Here is a 26,750-nt window from a genome sequence, read left to right as displayed (position 1 = left end):
TTCTTCATTTAACGATTTCAAGTCTTGCAGACCAGCGTGTATTTAACATAGTTTGCAAAAAACATCTAGTATTATTTTTCGCTATTGGATGTAACAAGATTTATGATTGCTAGATTTTTCATGGTCAGGTATTCTATAATATAATTTTTTGTACCCTCTATTAGCCTACCAATCATATTCTCTAGTAAAAAATGATCTTTGCTCACCAAAATTATAAAATAAATGACAAGGACAACAAAACAGAGCATTTTTTGATTTGCTCCAAACTAACCAATAACGAGAAACTATTTCTTTATTTTTTAAACGAAAGCTTAACAAATAATAGAGAACTACTGACTACCGTGTTTATCTACCGGAAATATTGTTGGATGTAGTTCTGGACCTCTTAGAATGGCATCTTCTACGTCTTTTGATGTTAAATTTAATTTTACCACTTCAATACCGATGTTAGCACAATAGCATACAAAGAAAGTGCCGAAACTCATCTGTATCACAGAAATTAAAACGTAGCTCTTTTATCATTTATTTTTACTGAGTTTATAAATAAATAATACAAATCAAAGTTTACGAATAATAACATTTTTTTAACAATAATAATATTTGAATAATGATATTTTGTATTTAACGTAGTTGTTAAACTAAATATTTGTAAAAGTTTAAATTTAAAACGTATTTGTAATTTACAAATTGTAAACTAAAATTAAAACTAAAAATATACGCTTACGAATATCAGGAGAAATTTGTGTCTAAAACGAAAATTTAGAAATGCAGCATTAATGAGATATCAAGTCATGCATCTTTACAACTATTAACGTTTTAAAATGAAAGTTAACAAAAAAAAAAAGTTAATGACGTCGATTGAAAAAATTCGAATTCTAATTTTACAAAAGAAAAATAGGCAGAATAAAAAGAAGCATATTATCTTAAAAACTCACATACGTTTCATCTTTAAGATTTTTGAAAGCGATAACTAAAGTTTAATAAGTGATGAATAAATAAGACTGTGGTGGTTAAATGATAAAATGTGATTGTTGTGTGAGTTTTGGTAGCTTTCATGATAGGCAACTTTGATGAAGTTTCTGTTGAATAATTTGTCGAGTTGGCGGTAGACTACAAAAATGATGGTTGATTAGTTTTAAAAGCCACTTTCTTACGTTTGTGCTGACATTTTTACTAAAATGGGAATTGAACAAGATTGTGTTACGCTTTCGGTTTTTGTTTATAATAGGGTGAACATTTTTGATAAATTGGTTGCAAATACGGGATCCATCTTGCTCAACGCTTTTTTTCTTTAATTCTTCATATAAAATATGAAAACCCACCCGGTATTTTGAGATGCCAAGGGCTCTGTACTCACGTACTTTCAATTGTCGATCATTTACACCATATCATAGACTTTTCGAGTGATTTCTGGTGGTGTGACAGTTTTTTTGACATGAAATGTATACATTTTCAAGGCTTGCACGACCACGTTCAAACTCAGCAACCCAATTGTATACTGCTACAAGTGAAGGTGAAGATTATGCGCATACGCTTCTAAGAATCGTTAATAAATTTGCTTTATATTTACACATTCCAAAGTTAAGAATTCAATCGCAGCGCAATATTTGATTTTTTTCGTAGTAATAAAATATTGACACCTAAACACCTGAATAAAAAGAGTGTTATTTTTATGTGTTATTCTAGAATATTATCTGACATCCAGCGTATATATTATCGGACATCCAGCATATATATTTACAGGTCGTCCCAAAAGTCGCTACTATTTTTTTTTCAGATAAATTGAAGATAAACTCAAATGATTTTAAAATGGATAATTACACTCCACAACAACTCGCTGCAATAGAATGCATCAGAATCCATGTCTTGCTATATGTTATCCATTTACATTATATAAAAATTGAGACGTAACTGATTTACTACTTCAGTTTACATCAATTTATGTCCAACATACCAAACCTGTTTCCAAAATTATTCCCCGAAAAAAAAACAAACCAATATAACAGGGTATAAAAATATTTGTAAAAGAAAATGTACATCGTATATTAAGCGTCATTTTTTAAAATCTAAGAGATAAGATAAGGTTTTTAATGTCGTAAAGGAGAATAACTTTAAAGTTCAAAAAATAAATAACGAAAAATTAAATCGGTAACTTCTATTTTTTTTGTTAAGTCTGAAAAAATAAAGTTTAAAATGTCTTCTCAAAACAGTGTTATAGACTGCGGAGATAAACGCACAACCAGAGAAAGTTTATGAGTTTACAACTAAAAAAATTTTGCAAAAATATTCTCTCTTAAAATGAAAGTAAAATATATTTACGGGAACGGTTTTTTGCGTTACGCAATGCGCAGTATCTCCGTGAATTTACAACATATACAAAATAAATAAAGAAACGAACTGAAATTATGTTTTTGATAGAAGATTTTTAAAAAAAATTATATTTCGATTAAAAGCGGACGAGGAAAAGGCAAAATATAAAATTATCACAAGTTCAGAGAGAAATGAAAAAATTTACACTACATATTATAAGCAACATAAATAGGATCCAATTGATCTGCAAGAAAACTGTCACGCAGATGCATTCTTTGTTTTTCACCACGAGAATTTAAAGGAATTACGTCGGGATCGACTATAACCACAACTCCTACGACTACCTGATGCTCTTCAAGCACAATTGTTGTGATCAATGGTACAAGATCTAATGCTTCCTTCTCATCTCCTTCAAGTTCAACAACTACCACTAGCAAATTGTTCCAAGTAAACACGGCACTATTAAAAAAATAGATTTCACAAGGATACAATGAACCTTTAGAGAGTCCAACTGCTCACACGAAAAAAAAAAGGGTAATTATTCAACTTCACAAGAGACTAAAACTAAACTCCTCTCCCTACCATTCACCAATTCCTTTATGACCACGTGCTACACTCATTTCCAAATCAATAGGATGATAACGCAAACCTCTCAGCAAGAGAGCTTCATCTAATGCGCCCACAATAAACAGGGCATCATGAGGCGCTAAAAGTGAAAAAAAAATCTGTTGAAGGATACTGACCTAATAAACTAAATGTAAAACTTTTTTTACCTTTTCTCTCGCCATCGTTCACATATTTACTTTCTCTTGGATACATCTATTTCATTTTTCTCTCGTTATCAATTTTCTATTTAAAATGCTAATAAGATTTTCTTTTATAACTTTTTTGAAAATGAGTAGTACCTCCATCAGTTTGTGTGAGTTCCGTTCTCTTTATAAAGCCTAAATAGCCAGTCCTTGCGAACGTTGTTGTAGTGTCGTTGGTAGCGAGATGAGTACGAAAATGTTCCTCCGTTAACTGGTCATCTTCAGAAGCGTTAAAGTAGCCGCTTCCATTATGTTGCGAAGATATCCAAATCTGAATAAAAAATTATAAACAGTTTAGTCACTAATTATTCACAAAAAACAAAAACAGCTGCGTAGAAGTTACGCTTAGAAACTGAGATGCGTAAAAACTGTTCCGTAGAAATTTCGTTTAAAAACTGAAGAAGTTTTAAAGGTAATGGTAACTAATTTCCTACGATAACGTCTTTAACAAAATATACTTAAAAATTATACCTCTCCAAGCTGGGAATCAACGCATTGACCTTTACTTTCAGGATTAGCAATCACAACCTTTACTCCAGGCAGTATCTAATATACAATAAAATTTTAACGGAACATCAGTTTTTTAATAATTTACTTTCTTGTTACTATTGCTAACTGTCGCAATATTTTACGACATCTAATTCGAAGAAACAGTTTTTTACTAAGATTAATAAACCATTATTTGATCAAAGCTGGTCAATCCAGTCTACAAGTTGCAACTTCAATAAAATTTTCCAGCGTTTTTTAACTATGACGTGCATTTGTAAAATAAAAATAGCATTAAAATATTATGACTTACTCTTCCTGACTCCATTAAACACAAACTGTGAGGAGCTCCTCGTTCCACTTGCTGAATGCGATCGTACCTTAAAGATCGTGTGTCAATATAAACCATGCTTGCTTCAGGATGAGATGCTTCCTTCATTAAAATGAAAATCAGAAAATGCATGCATTGTAGAATGTTTTTCAGTTCAATAACATTCCTCTAATGTTTAACATTTCATATGATTTTAATCAAAAGTAGAGACTTCTTGATTGTTTCAAAGTACTACAAAATTTTTAAAGAAAAAAAGCACACCTGCATACATATAGCAATATTGACCCGTGAACCAAATGATGTGCTGACAGCTTTTGGTGATAGCCCAAGAGATGCAAATAAAGCGCTAAACCTTTGTATAAGAGTAATTCGAGGACGTTCTTCAGCAACAACAACACATGTTCTTAATGAAGATAAACTGACATGTTTTGCCTAAAAGAATGTTTTAATGAAAATTTGTCTAAAATTTGATACTTCACATATACTTTTTTAATATTTGTATAATTGGAATTTTAATCTTGGAGACCAAAAACAAATAACTTAGTTTAGTTAAATCAAAACTTTTGTTTAAATCACAATAACAAAACGTATTTTTAAACAAGTCAGACTTCAAAATACAAATAGATTTTTTGCACAAATTTTTTTTTTTTAAAAAAAAAATCCAAACTTTTAAAGTGTTGATATGTTGTGAAAGATGCTTTGTACATAGCTCCATGACCGGATATGAGCAAGTTGTATCACGAACTGGAAATTGAAAAGGAAATTACTTACTTGATTAACAAAAGCACTATAAAAAATATTTTGTGCAAATCTAATAAAAACCTTTGTATTGACTGACAGCCTGGAGCCACAAACTTGGAGATGTTTCAAGCTCCATAGGAGGTATTAAGATGGTATGGTGACCAGAATAAACGCTAAAATTGAAAATGGTTTTATGAACCTTTTAAAAAAAAAAGTAATAGGTGAAAAAATATATATGTAGAAAAAATAATTGTTTGTTCTTTCCTATTTTAAAATTGTAACAAAAAAAGTACCTGCTTAAGCACCATAGAACAAATCCCAAACCACAATAAGGATCCATACAAATTGCTACCTCACGAGATGGATATAGTTCACATGCTAGTTTGTGTGCACGACACAGAGATGTGATTGCTGCATGAGACATCTAGGGAAATGAGCTCAATAAAATGTAATGAAAAGACAAATTTATTGACTTAACCAGCATTTAAACAAAACATCTTTATGTCTAAATTAAATACCATTTTGTTATTGAATTAAAAAAAAAAAAGGTATTTAAAAAGAAAAATTTATTCTTTAAAATAATTAACTCAAATTAATGAACAGATTCTGTCTGTATTTAAGTAAACAAAAAAACACATACAAGCATAAACATAACTACAGCTAAAAAGAAATGAAACTTACTTTTACTCCAGCTAACATACCAGTGGTGGAAACACTGAAATCTAAATAGGCTAACATTTCTGGAGTTGGCGCACGATAATTCAAATTTCCTTTTTTCCTAGGAAGATCATCTGTGTTCAGAAGTTGAGGCCAAACACGTGCATCAACAACACTGTTAGCTTCCTTACTTCTAAATAACTTAATTAGGTTTGATGTAGTAAGTATAGCAACTGATTTGCTGACTTGCACAATCATTTTAACAGTAGGTAATGTTGTAGCCATATTGCTAGGAGTGGGAGGTCTTATTGCAACTGGAATGAGACCAACATATAAACAGCCAAATACAGCAGTAATTAATTCTAGACCTGGTGGATATACTAATGCAACATGATCACCAGATTTAAGCTTCCCATATTCAATTGCAGCCAAAGCTAATTTTTCTGCTTTTTTATGCAATTGAAGACAATTCATTGTACCAGAAACATTATTCTTAGAGTTAAGCAATGTAAATAAATTATCATCAGGACTTGATTGAGCCCTCCATTTAAGTATTTCAGAGAGAAATTGGTATTTCTTTGTCATGTCACCTGATTCATCTAAACCTGCTACCTCTCTTCCTTGAGCTTCAGCCATACGTTGACCCTTTAATAGACCTCCCACCAATGCTGCAGAAGGACCTGGTTCTAAAATTGCAAGCAATCATGATGATTAGAAAAACAATTTTATAGAAAATACTATAAATAACAGTGATTAAAAGGTAATAAAGGTAATACTGTAAGCAAAGGTAAAATTTGTTTTAAAAAGAGAAAACAAACTACCTTGATATCTTTGTCGTGGTTTCGGTAAATTTGTAACTGTTGTGTGTGGACACATCAATACATTGACAGGATGCAGTGATCCTTCCAGAAAACGAATTCTTGTTTCCTCTGTACAAATTCGCCCATCACTACTCTTAGGTAAACCATTAGGAGGAACAAGACACAAACAGTAAACACCAACTGAGTGGACTGTATCAACAGCAGGAAGCACATGAGACATCCATTGAAAACTTTCATCTTCACTACAATTTGCTTTTTGTTCAGCAACAATCACCATTCGCTCCTCACGAAGAACAGTAACAGAGAAAACTACTATCCTACCACGATGGACATACTTGACTGGTTCTACAGCCAATACAGTTGCTTTAATGTCTTCAGAATTATGGTAACGACCCTGAATCACCATCAAACCATCAACAATACCTGTTATAAAAACTAAGCCACCCTAAAAAAAATATATAAAAATAAAAACATTAAAAATACTGGAGAATATTCACATTTATGTTTTATAAACTTTTTGTAATTATAACTAATTTAATTAGGATTTAACAGGAAAAACACTGTTTAAAAAAAATTAATTTGTCATTTGTCTTTTGTAATGCCTTAAAAAAATCAATACAAATTGAATAAAAAAAAAATTAAAACATCCTAAGGTTTTTTAGAGTTCTAAACAGTTAAAACTATTGATTAAAATATTAACTAGAAATTATTTATAACTTTTCTTATAAACTCAAATTACAAAAATACATACAGGTCCTAGGAATCCAAGAAGACCAGTTCGAACATACATATCTGATAATGTTCGGCCTTCATCAATTGGCTGAACCTAAAAGCAAACAATTTTAATGTAAAATAAGAAAATTTTATTTTCATTGCTTTTTAAAAATTATTGAAGCTTTGTAAAAAGATTAAAATTATCATTATTTAAAAATGAATGAACTACTAAGATAAAATGCTAGTTTGGTTGCTATAATTAGTTATATTACATAGTTTGGTTTAATTCTCTTAGAAATAATAGGGATTGTTAATACTCCATTTGTGTTACATATTAAAAACACTTTTTGAAATTGGGCTTTATGTCAGTGCATATTTTAAGTGGAAAAGAATAAAAAAAACAACAACTTTACTTTAAAGGTATGTGTGGTTTTCCCTGTAAGTCCAAAGTATGCAGATCCACTGGAATAAGTGTTGATACACAATTCACCAACTTCATCTACTTTACACAAATGAGGTGCTCCATTTAATTTAACCACCACAACTTTTGCTGAAAATCAAAACCAGCTTAAGCAATATAGAGAATTTTAAAAGCATTAAAAGTTGATTAAGCAAATTTTTTTATGATTAGCTGACATTAAAGACAAAGATTACCTTCATAAAATATAAACTTTTTATAACAACAACAAGAAGAAATGATTTAAAACACTGTTTTAATGAGTTTAAAATATAAAGAGACATAAGTTAATCAAAAATTAATCCAGGGATTTAATGCAGCAGACAATTTAAAAAATTTGAAAAGTTTTTACTTAGTCCTCTGAAACTATTAATAATTTTTTTAAAAAAATAATTAAGATGCAACATTAAAAGCTTTTAAACATTTTAAACGAACTCAAACTTTCCCTTCAGTAAAATTTTTGACTAAAAATTTCATTCTTGAAATCCCACAATCACAATTTTTCATCTTACAATCAGTAACTTAAAAAAGAATTCAATTTATTTTTGAGAGGTATTTACCTCCAGGAATAATCATCCCACAATCTTGAAGGGTTAATGCTGTAAGAGAACCCTCACGGTCCACTCGCACAACATTGTGACTTAAACCAGTTAAAGATAAAACACCACGACCAGTTGAAGTTGTCCCTGGGTTGCCAGGTCTAAAAATAATCAAAAACTAATAAAGTAATAGCAGACAGAGCTAACATATCTTTATCTTAATTTTAATAAATAAACAATTTTAAGATAAATTATTTAAAGTTTATCAACAATATAAATCTTACTTATATTTTAACTAATTTTCTGTAAAAAAAAAAAAATAATAATAATAAAAAAATAAAAATTAAATACTTTTTACTTTTTATTCAGGAATTGATAATATTTAGCAGAATATTTAATAAAATTTAACAAGACTTTGGGAAAAAGCCATGTACTAATACCTTCTTATTGCAACTGTCATTGCTGAAGCAGAGTATGCACAAGGACACAAAACTTCTTTTCGTAAGCCTTTACTTTCAAATGCATTAATAAATGAATCACAAGCAGACAGAGCCCCTAAAAGCAACATTTAGACAGATTGAAGTAAGCATAAGCTAATCCACTATAATATCTTATTATCTATATATTACATATTATCATTTATCATTTTACAATCCACTTTATTTTTATTACTACTCATCATAACTTGTGTATAGAAGTTTTGTTTGAAATAAAAAATACCGTTGTTATAGATTATACAGTGCATTAAAAAAAATAGGCGCATTAAAATTTATTGGACATCATAAAAAATAATTAGAGAAAATTATAACAAGAGAAACTATATTAAAATAAATTTCATCATTTTATTTGGTTTAACAAAGCAAAGTATTAGGGACATGTGTATCTTACAAGGATTTGCTTTATCTGAAAGTAGTAACATTCGAAGTGAAGACAAGTTGCAGTCTTTCTGCTCGCGGCCAGCATGTAATGTGTAATGAAGATCTTTTGAAGCCACAACGCAGCATGTTGCTAGAAGACAATATTTATCATTGATTTTAAGCAGAGTTAACAGAGAAAATAGATATATTTTTGAAAATTTTTTACTAAAATAAATGTTTATAAGTATCAATCAACAGATTGAATGCATTAAAAAGGTTTCATAAATCTCTTAATTAAAGGAAATTTTGAAAATCCTTTTAAAAACAACTACCTCTCATTTTTGTGACAATCTGAAGCCACATTGTAGGAAAGCTGATTTGGACACCTGGTGAGATGAACACCACATGTACACCATTTAAAATGCTCTACATTCAATATAAAGAAAAAGTTGTAAGAAAAAGAAACTCAAAATTATTTTTTTCTTTGAATAATAAATATTACATTTAGAGAAAAATATAACATAATAAGATACACCATGATAACTTTAAAACTGAATTTTTTTTAAGGGTTGCACTGATTTGTTAAAAAATTTTTATGTAGATAACAACTAAAAACAATGTTTTCCCTTAGGAAAATTTCATTTAAGAAAAAAAAAAATTAAAAGTTCTAAAAAAAAAAATCAATACTATTTGAGTTTACTCTAAGATTTTTAATTTTATAAGATTTTTTTATTTTACTCATTAAAATGGTAAAAAATAACATCTGTAAGTATTCAATATGGTCAAAAATTAGTGTTGTTGAAATGAAATTTATCAAATATAAGAAAAACATTGAATCATCTCTTCAACAGAAGAAAACTGATATGAAGGCAATCGAGAAATAACTTCACATGAAAAATGATCTCTCCTACCACCCAAAGACCTCTTTTAACCAATATCTGTAATTATTGAAACTGAAAGCTTTGTAATACTATTTTTATAAATACTATTTATATTTTTTAAACATCAAATAGAATGTTTAAATCATCAGGTATTAAGTACACCTTTGAAAGTAAATCTGCACCCACAGTGTTACTTTTAGTATATACTTAACCAAAGAAAGTCCATAAGAAAAAAAAAAGATTTAGCTTGTTACATGAACAGAAATAAATATTAACTTCAAATTGTTTAAAATCATTTTTTGGCTTGCAGTTCTATGATTCCTAGATGGTAATTTCTGCGTTAACTGATAAAGTTAAAGATTAAAAACACATCACCAAAAGTTTTTTTTCACTATAAAGGCCAGAACACATGACAAATTAAAAACTTAAAATTTGATTAAAAAAAAAAAAAATCTTTATCTAGGAACACCAAATTGCTTTTTTTTTCTTACCATTTTTCCCACAGACTTAGGTTAGGAGATTTTGTCATAACACATTTTAAGTGTAATGATGAAATCTCCTTAGCTATCATCAGGCAAAATCAGTTATTATCATAACTTTTTTTTTACTATAGCACTGTTTTACAATTACATAGCTTGAGTACCTAGCTTCTATAAATATACCAGAATTTATTTAGAAACAATTACATGAGCTAATTTGACTTTTATCAAGTGTTAAGTTTAAAAGCTAACACATGATAAAAAAACAAAAACCTTATTTAAACATAAATAGCAAGTAAAACTGACTGCAAAATTGAATCAAACTGCATGTATTAAGAGCTCATGTAAAAGAAATATTTTGGAAAAAATTTCTGACAGAACAAAAAAAATTTACAATAACAATATGGTACCGCAAAAATAGAATGCCATAAACCAATATCTTTTTTGAAGTCCACCATGCTGAGCATAACTTCTCCTGTAAGAGATAATGTTAATAGTAATCTCTAAGCACACTTACATACTAATACAAAGGGTATTTATTAGTAAATAGAGTTCACCTATATAATAGTACATAGACAATGATATTAGTCACTTGTCAGAAAATATAGTGATTATGTGGTAAATTTTGGTAGTGATATATTCTTTTACCTTCTGTATAGCCGCAAGCTTGAGTTAATGCTACTGTATGCATAAACATGGCATCTCGTGTCACAACAACTCCAAGAGCACTACCATCTTTGTCCACTGTATGCTTAAAAAAAAGGCAAGATATCAGCACCTACATATTTAAAAACCTTAAAAGTTGTTTCATATATGTAAACTTAATGGTATTCTGATACAAATTAAAAAATTGAAGATTATCTTTTTTTATAATCTTACAAATTAACTATGTAACAAATTGTTTAGCATGATGGAACGTAAAACTAATAATTGCCACTAAATCTAAAAATGGCACATAAAACTAAAATAATTAATGTCTTCCCCACTCAATTGCTATTTTATAAATAATAAAATAAATGTGAAAGTTTCCAGCAATGGGATTTTAACATGACAACAGGTTTAAATTTTAATTGAATGGCATACTTCAATATAGGCTGCTGTCTTTTTGTCTTTAGCCATGTGAGGGGGATGCCAGTCTCTAGGAGGCTTACTAAGATTCACAGTGAAAAACCATAAAACTTTTGGCCATCCACGAAAATTAATTACATTTGAACTACCTTCTTCTTTAGGAAGATTCTTAAAGCAAGATTCTGATGTAAGCATCCAATGCACACCACAGCTACCCAATAAAAAACCTATTTGCTGTAAGCCTGCATCCTAAAAAAAAACCATAAAATTAGATAAATGAAAAATAAAAAGAGATTTGCATTTCTTTATTCATTACTTACATCTTTTCTTATGGGAGGATGAATGGGAACTGGTACCACACCAGCAAACAAGCATCCATAAAAAGCACATGTAAACCCAACAATGTCATCTGGACTGTACATTAATCCAACCTAAAACAAAAAAAAAAATGGTACAAAAATCTTTAGTCTAAAACTTAAATTTTGGACTAAAGATCTTCTAAAACTTAGATTTTAGAAGATCTTTAGTCCAAAAACATCTTACTAAAAATCCTCTAACATCTAAAATTAAATATCTTTGGAATAAAGAGTCATGTAAACATTTATAATTTAAGAATACCCTATCTTCCAGCATAATTGAGGTACCATCTTTAGGACTTCCAACTTTATGTAACAAGGCATAAGCAATTCTGTAACTGCGAGTCAATAACTTCCCTAAACATAACAAAAATGAACCAAAAAGAGAGAAAATATCATCAAAAAACTGAAACAGCAAGAAAACTAATAATAAAGATGTAAAACTCACCATAAAGCAAAGTATAAGCAACTTTTCCATTTTGATCAATAACTGATATAGCAGGTGCTTTGTTTGAAGATGTACCATACCGTCTTACAGCATCAATAAATGAATTAGGTAAACCCTCAGGTATCTAAAAGCAATTAGAAGTCATAAAAGATTTATTATGTAATATACTATTTATTAAGTAATATAGTTATATTGAAGATTGTGTTACATAAATAAAATGTGACAAGTTCAGATGTAAATCATTTACAAGGATTATTGTCAAGCACTAATCTTGTATTAATAAAGTTTTGAGAAAATTTTTCATGACTGATACAAAATGTTAAGTTTAAATTAATAAGTAGATAACAAAGAACCTTGCTATTTTCTTAAATACTTTTTTAAAGAATTTTTGGTTGAAGTACTACTTTTAAATGTGATCATTTTAAATTGAATAAAGTTTATTAGAATTTGATAGAAACTTATTTCAAAGATGAAAAATGTAAACCATCTTTTATGTAAAAAGTATCATTTACCAACAATTGTTCACCAATAGTTGGCTTGCTAGGTGCTCCCTCTGGAACAGGAGCTGACGGATCTGGTTGTGTAACTGAATGTATATAAAAAAAGAGAATATGTCAATAAATTAGAACTGTAACTATTATTTTTTATTTAATCCTCTTTATCGCTAATATCTTACTTTCTATAATATCCGCATCATCTTCAAAGTATTGTTCAATAGGTTTTTTTTTTGGTCTCTAAAAAAAAAAAGAATTCATTATTTACAGAAAATCCATCTAGAAATACCTACAAAACCTGCTTAAAAAAAACATTTATAATGATTCTCAATAAAAATACTTAAACTTAGTTATAATTTATTTTTAACATCTATTCTGATTTATACTTAATATCTGTTAATTATGATTTTTTTAAGGAAATTTATTTGAGCCTAGCTTGGTGTCAATTCATTTAAATTTTTTCAAACTTTTTCCAGTTGATACTAGGCTCTTACCCTTGCAATCGATAGCTATCCTGTACACTGACAATTGTAGATTGTTCTTGTGTCTTTAAAGTGCTGAATAACTTTGGCATATATTGTTGAGCCCTAATATTTAACATACTTATAATCACTGCTTACACAACACTAAGACTAGAGAATGGTCATGATTTCCAATTGTTATACACAGTGTCATTTTAAAAAGTTATAACTGTTTAGAAAATCTTTCTTTGTCCATAAAATATTTTGATTGGTCAGCTGAATGCTTTTATTATCTTATCTATTTATTTATAAAAAAAAAATATTTAAAGTAAAAAAGCTAAATTAGCTATTTACTTAACTAATTTTAACAACTTAACCCCCTGCATATAATGAGTACAATCATATCTTGAAGAAAACACATAATTGTCTGTATAAAAGAGGTTAGGTTTTTTTAAAAGTTTTGTTGTTTTTTATGACTGTTCTTATTTTGCATTCAGATATAAATACTATTTTTTAGTTTCTGTAGAAATATTTGAAACTTAAAATAGCTTGTGAACATAAGTAAATGGCTAGATAGCAATTACTTTTAGCAGCATTTGCAAAGGAAAAAACTGCACTAATTTTAGGTAAAATATAAAAAATAAAAATGATTTATCCAATAAAGTTTCAAAACTCATATTATAAAGTTTTTTTTTTATTAATTCATATACCTTGAGAGTGTTAAGAAGCTGCTGAATTTTTGTTGAGACTCTGGAGTTTCCACTACCTATGAAAAACAATAGCATAACTCTGTTTTATCTAAAGCAATCAATTCTTAGAAAGAAAATCCAAGAATTTCTTTCAAAATCAAATAAATCTTTTCAATCATGTCAAAATCATTTTATGGTGAATTTGTCACCCAGATTCCAAAAATGTCAGTAGTTTTGCTAAATTGGCTTTAACATTTGGAATAAAATGAACAACTCAGTAAAAAAATATTGAAAAAGTCAAAAAGTGAGGATAACAGCTATTTACAAATCATATGAAATTTACATAAACATCCAAAACTAAACAATAATTATTCAAAACACTTAAGAAATTGAAGATGCCAATTAGGGAAAGAAAATATTTATGTTTTTTCTAAAACCGGTTTTTCGAATAAACCGCGGTTGTCAATGTTTTAAAAAACGGTTTTCCGGTTTTCTAGTGTATCTCTATATTATGTATATTTCAGGGAAACAACAGCAGCAAAAACATAAATATATATAGCAACAATGTCATATACGTACATTGAATACAATTGAGCAGCAAACAAATAAGTCTTTTTAATGGTTAATTTTACGCTTCTTTAGACAATAAGCACATAAACATAAAGCATTGAGTGTTTCATCATTTAACCTTGACCTTAGTTTAGTGACAAATAGACCACTTGCAGAAAATGACCTTTCAGTCTCCACACTTGTTACTTGGATTGACTTCAAAGCTGTGTACAACAAATCTAAGTTGCTAGTTCATTTTTTTTGTTAGCTCAAATACTGCCATTTCTTTGAGCATTAGTTTGGAAGTTGATTCTATTTTTTGTTTCTTTGGTGAAACCCATTTGACTGTCTCTCTAATGGAGAACTCGAGCTCTTCTGACAAGGAACTAAATTGCTGTACTTGTTCCTGACTAGTTTCATTATCTGACAAGTTTTCCTAATCTATAGACTCACTTCTCTTTTGCTCAAATAAACGATTAAACAAACTTGATGCAGCAGTGGCAATTGCATTTTTCTCTTTGGCATGGAATTTTCAAAAATGTCATGAGTTGCTCCATTAATGACATCAGGATTATTCAGATATTTAACTAAGTTTACTAATATCGCATTCCTCCTCTCAATGACTCTTTTAGTAAATGAGTCAACTAGCTCTTGACTAAAGGTGTTTTTCTGGCTTTTTAGATGCTTGAAAATGAACTTCAAAATGCCATCAGATGAGAGCAAGCTCGGATCTCTTCTGCAAAGTGCTTCAGCACCAACCTTGATTGGTTCTAAAGCATTTACTAGATTTTGTAAGGTGGTAAATTCAGACTCAGAAATCATAATATCGCTTGATAACTCAATCAGTGACATATGAATACATTTCTTAAGGGTAACAAATCTTGAAATCATATCTAGTAAGCTGTTCCAACGTGTCTTAGAGTCTAAGATTAGCTGCAGCTCCTTTCCAAACTCAGACTGGACATGCTTTTGCAGAATCATGTCATTTTTAACTGGAGACTTTCTAAACAATCTGACACATTTTCTGACCTTGTTGATGAGTTCTGTGACATCCTCCGTGATCATTGGAAGAGCTGATGCACCTGCTTCTGCTGAAACTTCTAATTCTCATTTCTCATCGCTGTCATCATCTTCTTGGTCCTCTTCTAGATTAGTGACTTGCTCAGGTGTGCCATTATCTTCTTTCCTAGATTGTCTATATAGAACATCACAGCAGCCAAGTGGATTCCATGTGCGAAGCAGAGCTGATGGTCTGGTAAAATTGAGCTACTAAATTTTTTCATTACAGCAGCTCCATCTGTGGTTACTGCAACAATATCACAGGAAAAAAGTAGCCCAAATTCTTTCAGTTTCTCATCAACAATTACACAAAATTTCTCTGCTGGCATAGACCCATGTACCCTGATTATTCCAAGGTTCCAATAATCACCTTCCATGTGAACATTTATGCTCATATATCTTCTGTTTCTGGATGAAGTATTCTCATCAAGGGTTAAGCTAAATTTGTGACTAAAAAGCTTCTTTTCTACAAATTGCTGCTGATATGTTTTCTTGATATCTTCATAATGTTTCATCAGCAGAGCTTTAATCAATTTAGCATCTTTGGGCAATTTGTATGTATCTATTTTGTATATATCTTTGGGCAAGAGCTGTTCTCAAACATTGACTAGTTGAGAAAACATGAAAGGGCAGCCCATCACATGAAATAAGCTCAGCCAAAACAACATCAACAGGGTCCTTTGTCTTAAAAAACGAATCAATAGGTTTGATGACTTCGAGTTTCCTCTCAGGAGTAACAACTGCAGCAAATGTGATGTTGTGCTTTGTCCTCAGGTGGTTCCTCATGGGGCTTGTGGTTCCTCCTTTGCACTTAATTTCTTGGTCGCAAAGCTTGCACTTGGCCAATTCAAGCTCTTTTGAGTGCAAAAAGCGCTTCCAAACTGGTGTGTTATCCTTGTGGACTTCAGAAAACAACATTTTCGTTTTTGTGAAAATTTGTTTCACTTTTTTAAATCACAAATTGCAGTAACTTAACGTCAAAGTTCAAGTGGAAGCAAATTGAATGTTTTCATTTATTTTCTTGAGCAACTTCACATCAAGAAAAGTGGTTTAGAATTGCCAAATAACCAAGTAAATTTTGTAAAAAAGATATACAGTATAATCTCTCTAATTCGAATCTCTTTAGTTCGAAAATCTCCATAATTCGATTAAATGTAAAGTCACCGTGAAATGCGCAAAAGAAGAGCCAACTTTCTATAATTCGAAAATCTCTCTAATTCGAACTTTTATTTTTCCCCATAAAGTTCGAATTAGAGAGATTGTACTGTATATCCAAAAACCGGTTTTGAGAATAACAATTTCGGTTTTCGATTTCCAAGAATTTTACAGTTTCCGGAAACCGGAAACCAGTTTTCTTTTCCCTAATGCCAATGATATATGATCCAGAGTGTTCAATCCCACTCAGATCTTGTCATAGTGAATTTCAATATTGAGTTTTTGTAATTCACATGGGTGATTTAAAATTAAGCCACTTAAAATATGACCAACAAAAACGACATTTTCTGTTTTTATTGTTAAACAAAATGCAAGATATCTTACAACTGAACTTATGCATTTACCTTAAATATTGCATTATGATAACATTAGTACTAAAAATTATTACTGAGAACCATGGTTGTCATGGTTATGTTGTTAACAAATTTTAAGACTATCTATAAATTTCTTTTTTTTTTGTTTTGTTTTGTTTTGTTTTTCTTAAAAAGAATTATTTCAAAAATTTAAAAAAAGATAAAAAATAAAATTTAGAAAATTGATAACTTTTTACTCACTATCTTCAGGAGCAATGCGAACTGAAACTTGCTTAGCTTTTAGTTTTTGATAATGATTAATTTCATTTTGTAAAATAATACTGCTTGTGAGATCTGGTAGTGGTGCAGACTCTGCAATGTATGTTTGACCATCTATAACTGATACTTGAGGATCTAAAATCTTTTGAGAGGTGTCAGGTTGAGTGGTTTCAGAATTGTTAAGTCCTGCAATTGAGACATCTAAACTTTCAATAGAACTCAGTGGTGTATCTAAAAAAAAAAGTAAATGAAAAAGATTAAGTTAGTTAAAGGGTCATTCCATATGAAATCATCCAAACTAAGTCTTCATTATATCTCAAATTGGTTCAATTTTACTTCATTTGCAGCCCATGATAAAAATATACTGGGTTCCTAAGAAACCATCAGTTGAAACTTTGTTGATTCAGCATTTTGGTGATAATGCAAAGAGTCAACAAAGCAACTTATCATTGAATATCTTGATAATAGTTGGGGTAATATTCCTAATACATGGAAGCCCAAAAAATTTTGCCTAAGGAATTCAAAAATACCACTACCAGGACTTGATAGCCTCAAAAAATGCTTTACTTATCCAATTTTATTCAAGAATATTGACTTGAAAATTATTGATTTTTGGAACAAAGAATGAAGTCTGTTAACCAAAATCCTTACAAAAATACTTTATTATATAATTATTTTATCTTGTCTACTGAATAAAATTATATGCATTCTTTGTCTCTCTAATACCTGATTAAAGATGCACTCAAAAACTTTATGTTTTCAGCATTACAACTTATTTTTTTAAACATTTTGGTATTTAAAAACATTTTGTTAAAATGTAAGTTTTTAAAATAGAACTATTTAATGATTGGATTAGGACATATATAGTCATGGGCATAGAAACAGGGCAAGGGGAGTTGCTCTCTAGCTGCTTCCCCTAGATTTTCTTTTTTTTAAAAAATATTTCTGACAAAATTTTTTTTTTTAATTTAAAGTTCATAATTATCATTTTTTATTTATTTATTTTTTTGTATTTTCTTAAAGAATTATATTATGAACTTTAGTTGTTTTTTTTTTTTTTAAACTAGTAAATAAATAATAAACATGTTGAATATGGAGAAACGTGACATTGAAAAAAATTATAACACTAATTGGTATAAAACTGGAATTTACCAGCTACAATAAATCCCCCTGTAATTGCATTGGTGGGGGACTGTTAAAAGGTTAGTATGACAAGAAAGGCACAAGGATGTATCACCATTTTATTTCTATTAGTTAAAAAAAACTTTTTTTAAAAAAAAACAAGCATTGATAGTATAGTTACTGAAGTATTCAATATTTTTCCAAAAAACAAAAATAAGAGATTTCAATAAACATTTAAAAAATGGATGTTTTTATGTTGGATTTTGGCAGATAGGGATTACTGAAATGAATTTGAAACAAAAGTCAGACTCAAACATCAACATGGACCAACTAAAAATTTCTGTTGGCCAAATAGAGATGATAAGTGCTAGGTACTCAATTCCATAGTTACATGTCTATACTCACAACAATATCAGGTCATATATACAGCATATCAGGTCATATGTAAGCATAATATTAGGTTATATATACAGCATATGTGATTTAGATTTAAAGAACATCACCAGTTGGTTTAAAAAAAAAAAAGTTATACTCACAACATTTTCATAACTTAATTTATTGTTATTTTTTTTTTTTATTTAATTATCTTTTTCTTTTTTTCCCCCCAAATCCAGGGGGGGGGGAGTTGCTCTACCCTATACCCAAATTTATATAAGTCCTAAACCAGTGAATAAATAATACTATATTGACGTTTCATTTCAAGAAGTGCTTATTTTAAAATTTATGTTTTAAAAATAGTATTTTTGAGTGCATAATTTGATGAAGTATAATTTGATATAGTATTTTGAGTGCATAATTTGATGAAGTATAGAGACAAAGCATTAATCTAGTTTTTTCAATAGAATTAAGATAAAATAAATGATATACAATTAAACTTTTAAGATACTAAATGGCAAAGTTGCTTTATTGGCTCTTCACATTATCACTAAAATTGAATTAGTACGATTTCAATTGATAATATCTCAAAAACCCATGTGTATTTTTAGTTAAAATTTTCATTTACTTATTAAAGACTATAAATAACGTAAAAATGAACCAGTTCTGAAGAATAGGAGGGACAAGTATGTTTTTTTTTTAATGATTTCATTTGGAAAAGCCTTAAAGAAGTGAATTTCAAATATACAAATCAAGACATTTTTTAAACAAATAATGGTTTACAAATCTTATAACTCTAAACAAACCTTCAAAAGTAGTAGGAGGAGGAGCTATGTAGCTAGAATTAGGACGGGGATCATTTTGCCGACGATTAACAAAGGATGCTCGCTTAATTGGTGCTGGTGCTTGATCAATTCCTTCATTTTCCTTGTGTTTTTGAAGAGCACTATTGAGAGCTTCTTGACGAACTCCTAAAAAAATATTGTCATTTTCTTAAAATCTTTATAGCCAAATCATATAAAATTGCATTCTTTCAAAAAGGAAGGATACATTCTGTATATTAATGCTCAAGCACAAGCACTGTGTCTAAAAATTTCTTTATAAATTCTGACTAGTTTTGTTCTTATTTTGTTTAGGATCTGAATATAATGGTAAAATTTCAACCAAATAAGCTCATTTTATTTGCAGGTCTGACATAAATATGTATGCTTAACCACCCACTATTTGAGTGACATTAAAATATTTTGCATGTTCAAAGGTCTTAGGAATTTACCAATATTTTTTATTACACAATGAAAACATAAGAAAGCTTGTTATTTTAATGTAATGTAGCCTCCATCACACCTTATGACATCTTTACAACAGTCATACAAATATTTTAGTTCAATTTCAAATTGATTAGCTGGTAGGTGAACCACTGCAGCATTGCCTCCCTAATTTCTTCTGTACACATAAAATCATGTTGTAGAACACTCTTCTGTCACATTAGTTTAGACCAGGGCTATGAGCTGATTGATTTATGAATGTGACATGTTTTCAGTTGAAAAAATCTCTAACAACATGATTTTAGATGTGCAGAAGAAATTAAAGAGGCTGCGCTGCAGTGGTTTAGATTAATGCCAGCTGATCAATTTGAAATGGAACTAAAATGTTTGTATGACTATTGTAGAGATGACATAAGATGTGATGGAGACTTGATTACATGGAAATAACATGCTTTCTTAATGTTACTATTATGTAAATTATTAATAAAAACTTTTTAAACATGCCATATACCAATTTAAACAAGGTACTTAAATATGGTAGAGTTACTCCACAAAAATGCATAAATTTACAGATAAATTCTTTCAGCGTTAGCAAAAATTTCTGCAAGCTCATTTTACTAAAACAAAAATTTACCAGGGATCAAATGAGGTAAATAGCTTTATTGAGGAATTAATCCTATTTGTTAACACTTCCAGACCCTTAAATAAGAGGACACACACTACAACTATTCAATTATGTTATACTAGGTAAAATGACCCTTTAATTTGGTCATTTAACTTTTATTATTATTTTGCATTAAAGTGTGCATAATAGGGATATGACAATTTTGCAACCCTATATCCCCATACTAAATTTAGTGGAGATTTTGTGCAAAAATCAGAAAAATAACAAGCATTTTTACTATATATCAAAAAAGTTCACCCCCCAATTAAAAAATTTGTAAATTTTTTTTAAAAAATGTAGTTTTGCAACACATCTTCCACTACTTTATAGAAACCAATAAACATGTATAATTAAAATTTGTCTACTGTGTATTTGACAATAAGTATTTAATATTTAGTTTTTCTATGCTATGGCATAATGGCATTAAGTCTTGCATCACTTTCACAGCACGTTCTGCACATATATTTGAACGTTGTGTTGGTATTGGTGTTGGCTCAGTGGACCAAAACCTTTTCAATGATTTCAATGCTTTAGGATGCTCATTGCATGCTTCTAATAGATTAACAAAGGCAAAAGAAACAAAGAAAAAGGCTTCTGTAGCTAAACAAAAGATTCAGACTGATTTCATGAACAAAATGGAACTTGTTGTTGATTTCGCTAAAAGTTGTGGTTCTGGAACAAGCAATTATGGCAATACCTCAAAGCGTGCTATTGCAGCAAATGAACAAACAGCTGAAATTCTGGGTATTGATCAAAACCTTTTATTCAGATTTTACATTATCTTGGTAACGCTCTTTTCAGGATATGAAATAGACTGCTTAAAATTCAAGGTATTATATGGCTCAATCAGTTCATAAAGTATTGATACATGGACATAACATAATTAAAAGCCTTACATTACCCATCGGACTTATGTCAGAGGAAGCTCAAGAGGCTTTTTCCATTCATTATTTCCAGAACAGCAAGCCTAACCTCTCTATTTTCATTTTTCAAAACAACTACTTGATGTTCCATTTTCTTTATTTGTTTTCCATCAAAGTGCAAAGACCACTTTTCATTTTTTAGGTTTTCCATATAATTTGCTTTCAACTTTTCTCCTTCTTTCATAACACCTTTGTAGATACCACTTTGCGTTGGAGTATGAATAGGAATACCACTTTCTGAAAGAGTTTTACAGACTTTATGTGCTTTTTTGGTACTAATCTTAGCAGAAATCACTAAATTTACTGCTGAAATTGTTTTTTGTTTTTTAGATGATGATGAAGGACCTTCAGCTTCAATATCACTGCTGGAACACTGCTCTTCACTTTCTGAAGGTTCTCCTTCACTAGCTGATTCAACAAAATCTTGTCCTTGACTGATGGACATTTGTTTCTTTATCAACACTAATTTTCTTGGATGAATACCTTCAGCATCTTTAATTTTGGTACAATATCCAGCTCTTCCATTTGTTGACTTTTGAAGACAATAAAATTCTTTATCTTCCTGACACAACCATTCACCTTTCTCATCGGTTATGCCAAACAATCGTGTAAAATTTTGAGTTCCGGGTTTTCGACTATCTTTGTCAAGTTTTTTCTATACATTTTCTATTTTTCTTTCTGCTGCCGATCTCCCTTGTTGAATAGGAATATTTAGCTTTCTCCATAGCAATTTAGTTTCTTCAGCCACAATTGCAATTCTCTCCTTTCTACTTTTCACATTTGATGACAAACTTTTAAATCGATCAATGATACGCTGTTCTGTTGGCATCTTATTCATTTCACTAATACTTTTAACAACAGTAGTACATTTTCTGGAAGTTTTAGCTTTTTCAAACCTTACTAAATTTGATTCCCAAACTTTCTTATTCTTGTTTGAAGCAACTCTATTTTTGGACATAATGTTCAAAACACAAGATAACAGTTTGACAAAGTTAAAGAAGACAATTCTGGTTATATACAAAAAACTAATTATAAAATGCTGAAGCACTTCCGCGCGGTCCAACAGGGTTCAAATAGAAAATTGCAGTTATTAAGTTTCAGTTATCTCGTAAAGAAATCTGTAGAATTTATGATGTTTGTGATCACAGTCGTATATTGAGTAAGATTGGGTTCTCTATTATATTTCTAATTTATAACTCACTAAAAAGATAGGAAAAATTATTTTCAGCTTGAGGGTTGATCTTTTTTTGACAATTTACATAAAAAAAATATATTTTATGTTTATAAATATAATTTCTCCACTCATGGTTACATGGGGAATAAAAAATTCTTAAATTTTTTTTTTAGTCATACCCCTAGTGCATAATTATAAAAATCATTTAATTCTAGTTTAGCAATTTTCAGTTGTCATTATTTACTATCTTCTCTGTTTTGAAGGCAACTTTTTATTCCAATATACAGAAGAAACAATTTTCTTCAGACCATTTCAAAGTTATCCATTACACCCATGTTTTCTAGCTTCTGCTCTGTGAAACAGCTCAAAACAAACTGCATCAACCAAAACGATATATAATTGAAGTTAAAAATTACTAAAAGCACTAAGTTTTCTTGAGTCATCATAACAAATAGGAGAATTATGAGTTAAATAAACACCAAAAAGAGGTTGTAACAAACATTCAGATTAAACAAAACGTAAAAAATGATCCAAACACTCAAGTAATGATCCAATAGATCAAAAACCTCCTTGTAGTCTCCCTTTCTTGGGTACTTTTACTATCTTCAAAACTTTGAAGCATATTCTGGAAAAAATGACTAATTATAATAATAGTCAATATTAAAAACAAGAGCTATTTAATATTATGAAACAACTCTTATATGTCAGGCTTCAAACCTGGATGTTTGAACATTTATTGCTTTTTGTGAAGATAATTGAAACATATCAGTAGATTAAAAACAGTAACAAAACAAGATTCATTTTCTTTTACTCATATATTTTGCTTTCCAGGTGATGGAAATGATTCCCCAGAAAAAAAAAAAATCTCTCAAAAAATACCCTTTCCTTAAAATAATTCTCTAACTTATACGCTAACATCAATTCTCTAACTTATATGCAAACCTCTAACTTATATGCTAACCTCTAACTTATATGCTAACCTCTAACTTATATGCTAACCTCTAACTTATATGCTAACCTCTAACTTATATGCTAACCTCTAACTTATCCCAATAACCTCAATCTATCCCTAAAAATAAATTCCAACTTTAACACTTTGAATTTTATCAAATAAAGAAGGTTGAACTATAATTGTAATAATATAATTAACACTTTTAACAAATCATAAATATAAAAAGAAAATTTAAGCATAAAGTTAAAAGTAATTTTTTTACTTCTGAAGTTAGCATGATGACTGATCTGAATTTAACTTTTAAGAGTAGTTTAATCAATTATACCTGATGCAAAGTCTGGTGATTCAGGCCAGTTTGTGTCAGAATCATCAAAGAAGGCTGCTTTACCATTTTTCTCTTCAAAGTCTGAGCTTGCTTTACTTCCTTGCGTACTACTGCGAGGAGAAATACCCCATAATTCAGACAATGATGAATTTGATGTTGGCCTATTTGAAGTTTTTAAACCAGGCCTTGTTGATGGTTCTTGGGCTACCCCTTTTGGTAGAGCTAAAAAAAGAATTCAAATTTCATTTTTGGAAAACTATCAACTTTACTCTCTAAAAGAGAATTCTGACATTTTTGGCAGAGATTTTTGGTTTTTGACTTTTTCTTACTTTTTTTCATAAAAAAAACTCTTTTTTTTTAAATCCATTTCTTAAACTCTTGATATTTTTTTAAAAGTACATCTAGCAGTTAGCAAATATAATTTATAACTGCTGTTTTAATCATTATTACTATCACTAATGCTCCAGTTTATTACAAAAAAATTATTTGGTCAACTACTTTTGACATACTGCTTTTGATTAATCACCAATTTAATGACATATATAAAACAGATGAACAGTATTTGTGAATCAAAGGTCAATAGCTGGTTAGGAAATGCTACAACCTGAGAAATTAGAGTAAAACCAAAGATTTCTGTGACAAAAACTGCAATAAACATCACAAGATATCTTTATGGTTATTTTATTTACATAAAATGTTTTGGTTAGGTGCACAATCCAGGCACACCGTTTTAGCCAAAATAAATTATGACAAATTTAAACATGGAGAGGTTTCTTGATGGTATATGACTGTATGGATGTTTCTGGTGTAGGAAAATTAATTTTCGTTGATAGAAAAATGAATCAATATGCCCACAATAAAGTGCTCACTTGAACATTTAATCAACAAGTATTTAATGCAATTTTGTTTTCCAATATGAGAATGACACTTTGATTCTTACCAGACATTCTTTTTTAATAATACCTACAAAGTTACTCTATCTTTATATTGCTAATGTTTCTGTTTTTCTGTCAACATATTCCACCAACACACTATGGTGCATATGTTTATGCTGACCATAATAATAAATTTTCAAAGAACCATTCCAACATATCAATTTTTTAAATATAAGTCCAAAAATGGTTTGATGATATTAACAGAAAAAAAACTGATAATTTATCTATATCTGTAAAAAAAAAAAGAAAAAAAAAAGCAATAACAACTGAAACTTCCAGAGAATAATCATTAAATTTTAATCATTTAATTCTTATTATGCACTAAACTTATCACCTAAAAGTTATTAAAATATAATGCACTTTAATATGTAAAGCCACATAAGTAATTCAATATATATCAATAGAAAATATTTTTATTATGGTTATTTAAGCTACTTATATGGTTATTTAAGCAATTTATATTTTTATTGCATTTAAAACTAATATCTTTTTTAAAGTTTTTATGAAGACATTCCTAAAACAATATCGAACAATTATTCAAATGGTTTAAGTAAAAATGTACAAATTGCTTTTAATAAAGTTTAGTTGTTTTAAGCAAACGCAAATGTATTTTTGTGTGATTTAATAGCTATTGGATAGAAATATAATTTGAAATTCTGTGTTTCAAGATTAAGAAAAGCACTGATATTCCACTGAAAATACATCACTAAATGTCTAAAAAAAACTACATATAAATTGAATACCTTTATTGGCATAAGGCTCTAAAAGCTTAGATCTTTTCTTCTCATAACCTTTCACTGTAATATCACCTAAAAATTATGTTGCAGATATTTTAAGATATAAGAAAGATTATTTGAATTGAAAAATGATGCATTGATTTTAATATTTATTCATGCTATATAATTCAGGTCAGATAATCATTATTTATTTAAAGATTATATAAATAATATGTTACAGCCAGTTTTACAAGCATCAAATAAAAAATGTTGTACCATATAAACCCTGATAACCCTGGATACAGGAACAACTGAAGATTATAAAAAGTTACAAACATTGAGTTCAAACACCTTTAATCAACTTTAATTTGTAAAACTATTTGTTTATTATCTTGCAAATAAATGATGAAAAATTAAAGTATTTTTGGCATTTAAAAAAATTAAAATAGTGAAAAGTTCAGCATAAGGAGGAGTTTATACAGAAATTTCATAGACATCATCCTTTTATATAGAATAAAGAAAATATGCAGTGTTCAATACGCTATTTAGTTTAAAAAAAGTATTACCATTATTTATAAATTAAAACCTTTTATAGAAAATAAAAAATAATGTAATACTAATACAAAAATAGTGTGCTTATTTTTCTAGCCTTATTATAGGGAGAGCAGAGAATAAGAACATCTTTTTAGGAATTGTGTATGCAGGAAGTTACTTATTCAAAAGATGAGTCCTATTTCCAACTTATCAAAGATCATTAAAAAACAGCTTTTTCATTAAAAAAAAAAAAAAAAAAAAACCTTCATCAAGTTCTTGCTGCAATTCTCTTAATTTGTCCCAAACCTCTTCTGGTAGATCCATAGTTTGTTAGAACAACAGTATTTTCAGCAAGTAAAAGGTTTTTTTCATGATTTTCAATTTTAGCTTTTATCATGAAGTCAATTTTCCATTAATAAACTGAAAAAAAAGATATATTTATGTGTGTGTGTGTGTGTGTGTGTGTGTGTGTGTGTGTGTGTGTGTGTGTGTGTAAATATATATATATATATATATATATATATATATATATATATATATATATATATATATATATATATATATATATATATATATATATCAAAAAATTCCAACAAAAAGAAATGATTAATCTTAATAAGTTCAAACCATCTAGAAATCTTACTGAAAAAAGTACCTTAATACATTTTAGTTTAAACAATATTTGAGTACTTCAATATGTAATGTAGCATACTCCTTTTTTGAAAAAAAGAAAAATAAAAATTCCAAATAGATTTGTATTATGGTTTTTACT

The 26,750-nt window shown here is 29.1% G+C and overlaps 1 protein-coding gene and 1 pseudogene across 1 annotated transcript; both read right to left on the bottom strand.

Annotated features, from left to right (window-relative positions):
* Nucleotides 1-2,000: 2,000 nt before the first annotated feature.
* LOC145186087 (disco-interacting protein 2 homolog C-like) lies at nucleotides 2,001-26,431 on the bottom strand. The gene is made up of 31 exons (XM_090097541.1): nucleotides 26,242-26,431; nucleotides 25,472-25,537; nucleotides 23,794-24,015; nucleotides 19,297-19,461; nucleotides 16,976-17,224; nucleotides 13,620-13,675; nucleotides 12,631-12,688; nucleotides 12,467-12,540; nucleotides 11,955-12,078; nucleotides 11,769-11,863; nucleotides 11,471-11,581; nucleotides 11,166-11,399; nucleotides 10,731-10,833; nucleotides 10,493-10,557; nucleotides 9,055-9,148; nucleotides 8,754-8,873; nucleotides 8,306-8,420; nucleotides 7,887-8,026; nucleotides 7,283-7,419; nucleotides 6,907-6,981; nucleotides 6,156-6,600; nucleotides 5,359-6,020; nucleotides 4,971-5,101; nucleotides 4,759-4,850; nucleotides 4,604-4,680; nucleotides 4,198-4,368; nucleotides 3,919-4,038; nucleotides 3,591-3,665; nucleotides 3,216-3,390; nucleotides 2,893-3,016; nucleotides 2,001-2,769 (listed from the first exon to the last, which is right to left on the bottom strand). The coding sequence occupies exons 1-31, from the start codon at nucleotides 26,300-26,302 to the stop codon at nucleotides 2,517-2,519; spliced, it is 4,689 nt and encodes a 1,562-aa protein (XP_089953667.1). The 5' UTR covers nucleotides 26,303-26,431; the 3' UTR covers nucleotides 2,001-2,516.
* On the bottom strand, nucleotides 15,255-16,157 carry LOC149883655 (uncharacterized; annotated as a pseudogene).
* Nucleotides 26,432-26,750: the final 319 nt, after the last annotated feature.

The sequence above is a fragment of the Hydra viridissima genome, unplaced genomic scaffold, assembly GCF_058129835.1.
Source record: "Hydra viridissima isolate aposymbiotic clone 2 unplaced genomic scaffold, HvirCarnegie_v1 scaffold_9, whole genome shotgun sequence".
NCBI lineage: Eukaryota > Metazoa > Cnidaria > Hydrozoa > Anthoathecata > Hydridae > Hydra > Hydra viridissima.
Note: the sequence above shows the minus strand (reverse complement) of the source record. Positions and strands in the feature narration are given on the sequence as shown.

Bases quoted from the DNA above. Each gene is read 5' to 3' on its own strand.
- LOC145186087 (XM_090097541.1), bottom strand. From the start codon at position 26,302: ATGGATCTACCAGAAGAGGTTTGGGACAAATTAAGAGAATTGCAGCAA. The intron at 24,016-25,471 runs GTATTCAATTTA...TTCTTTTTTTAG, and splicing joins AGAGCCTTATGCCAATAAAG to CTCTACCAAAAGGGGTAGCC. The intron at 12,541-12,630 runs GTAAGATATTAG...ATATACATTCAG, and splicing joins TGATGCGGATATTATAGAAA to TTACACAACCAGATCCGTCA.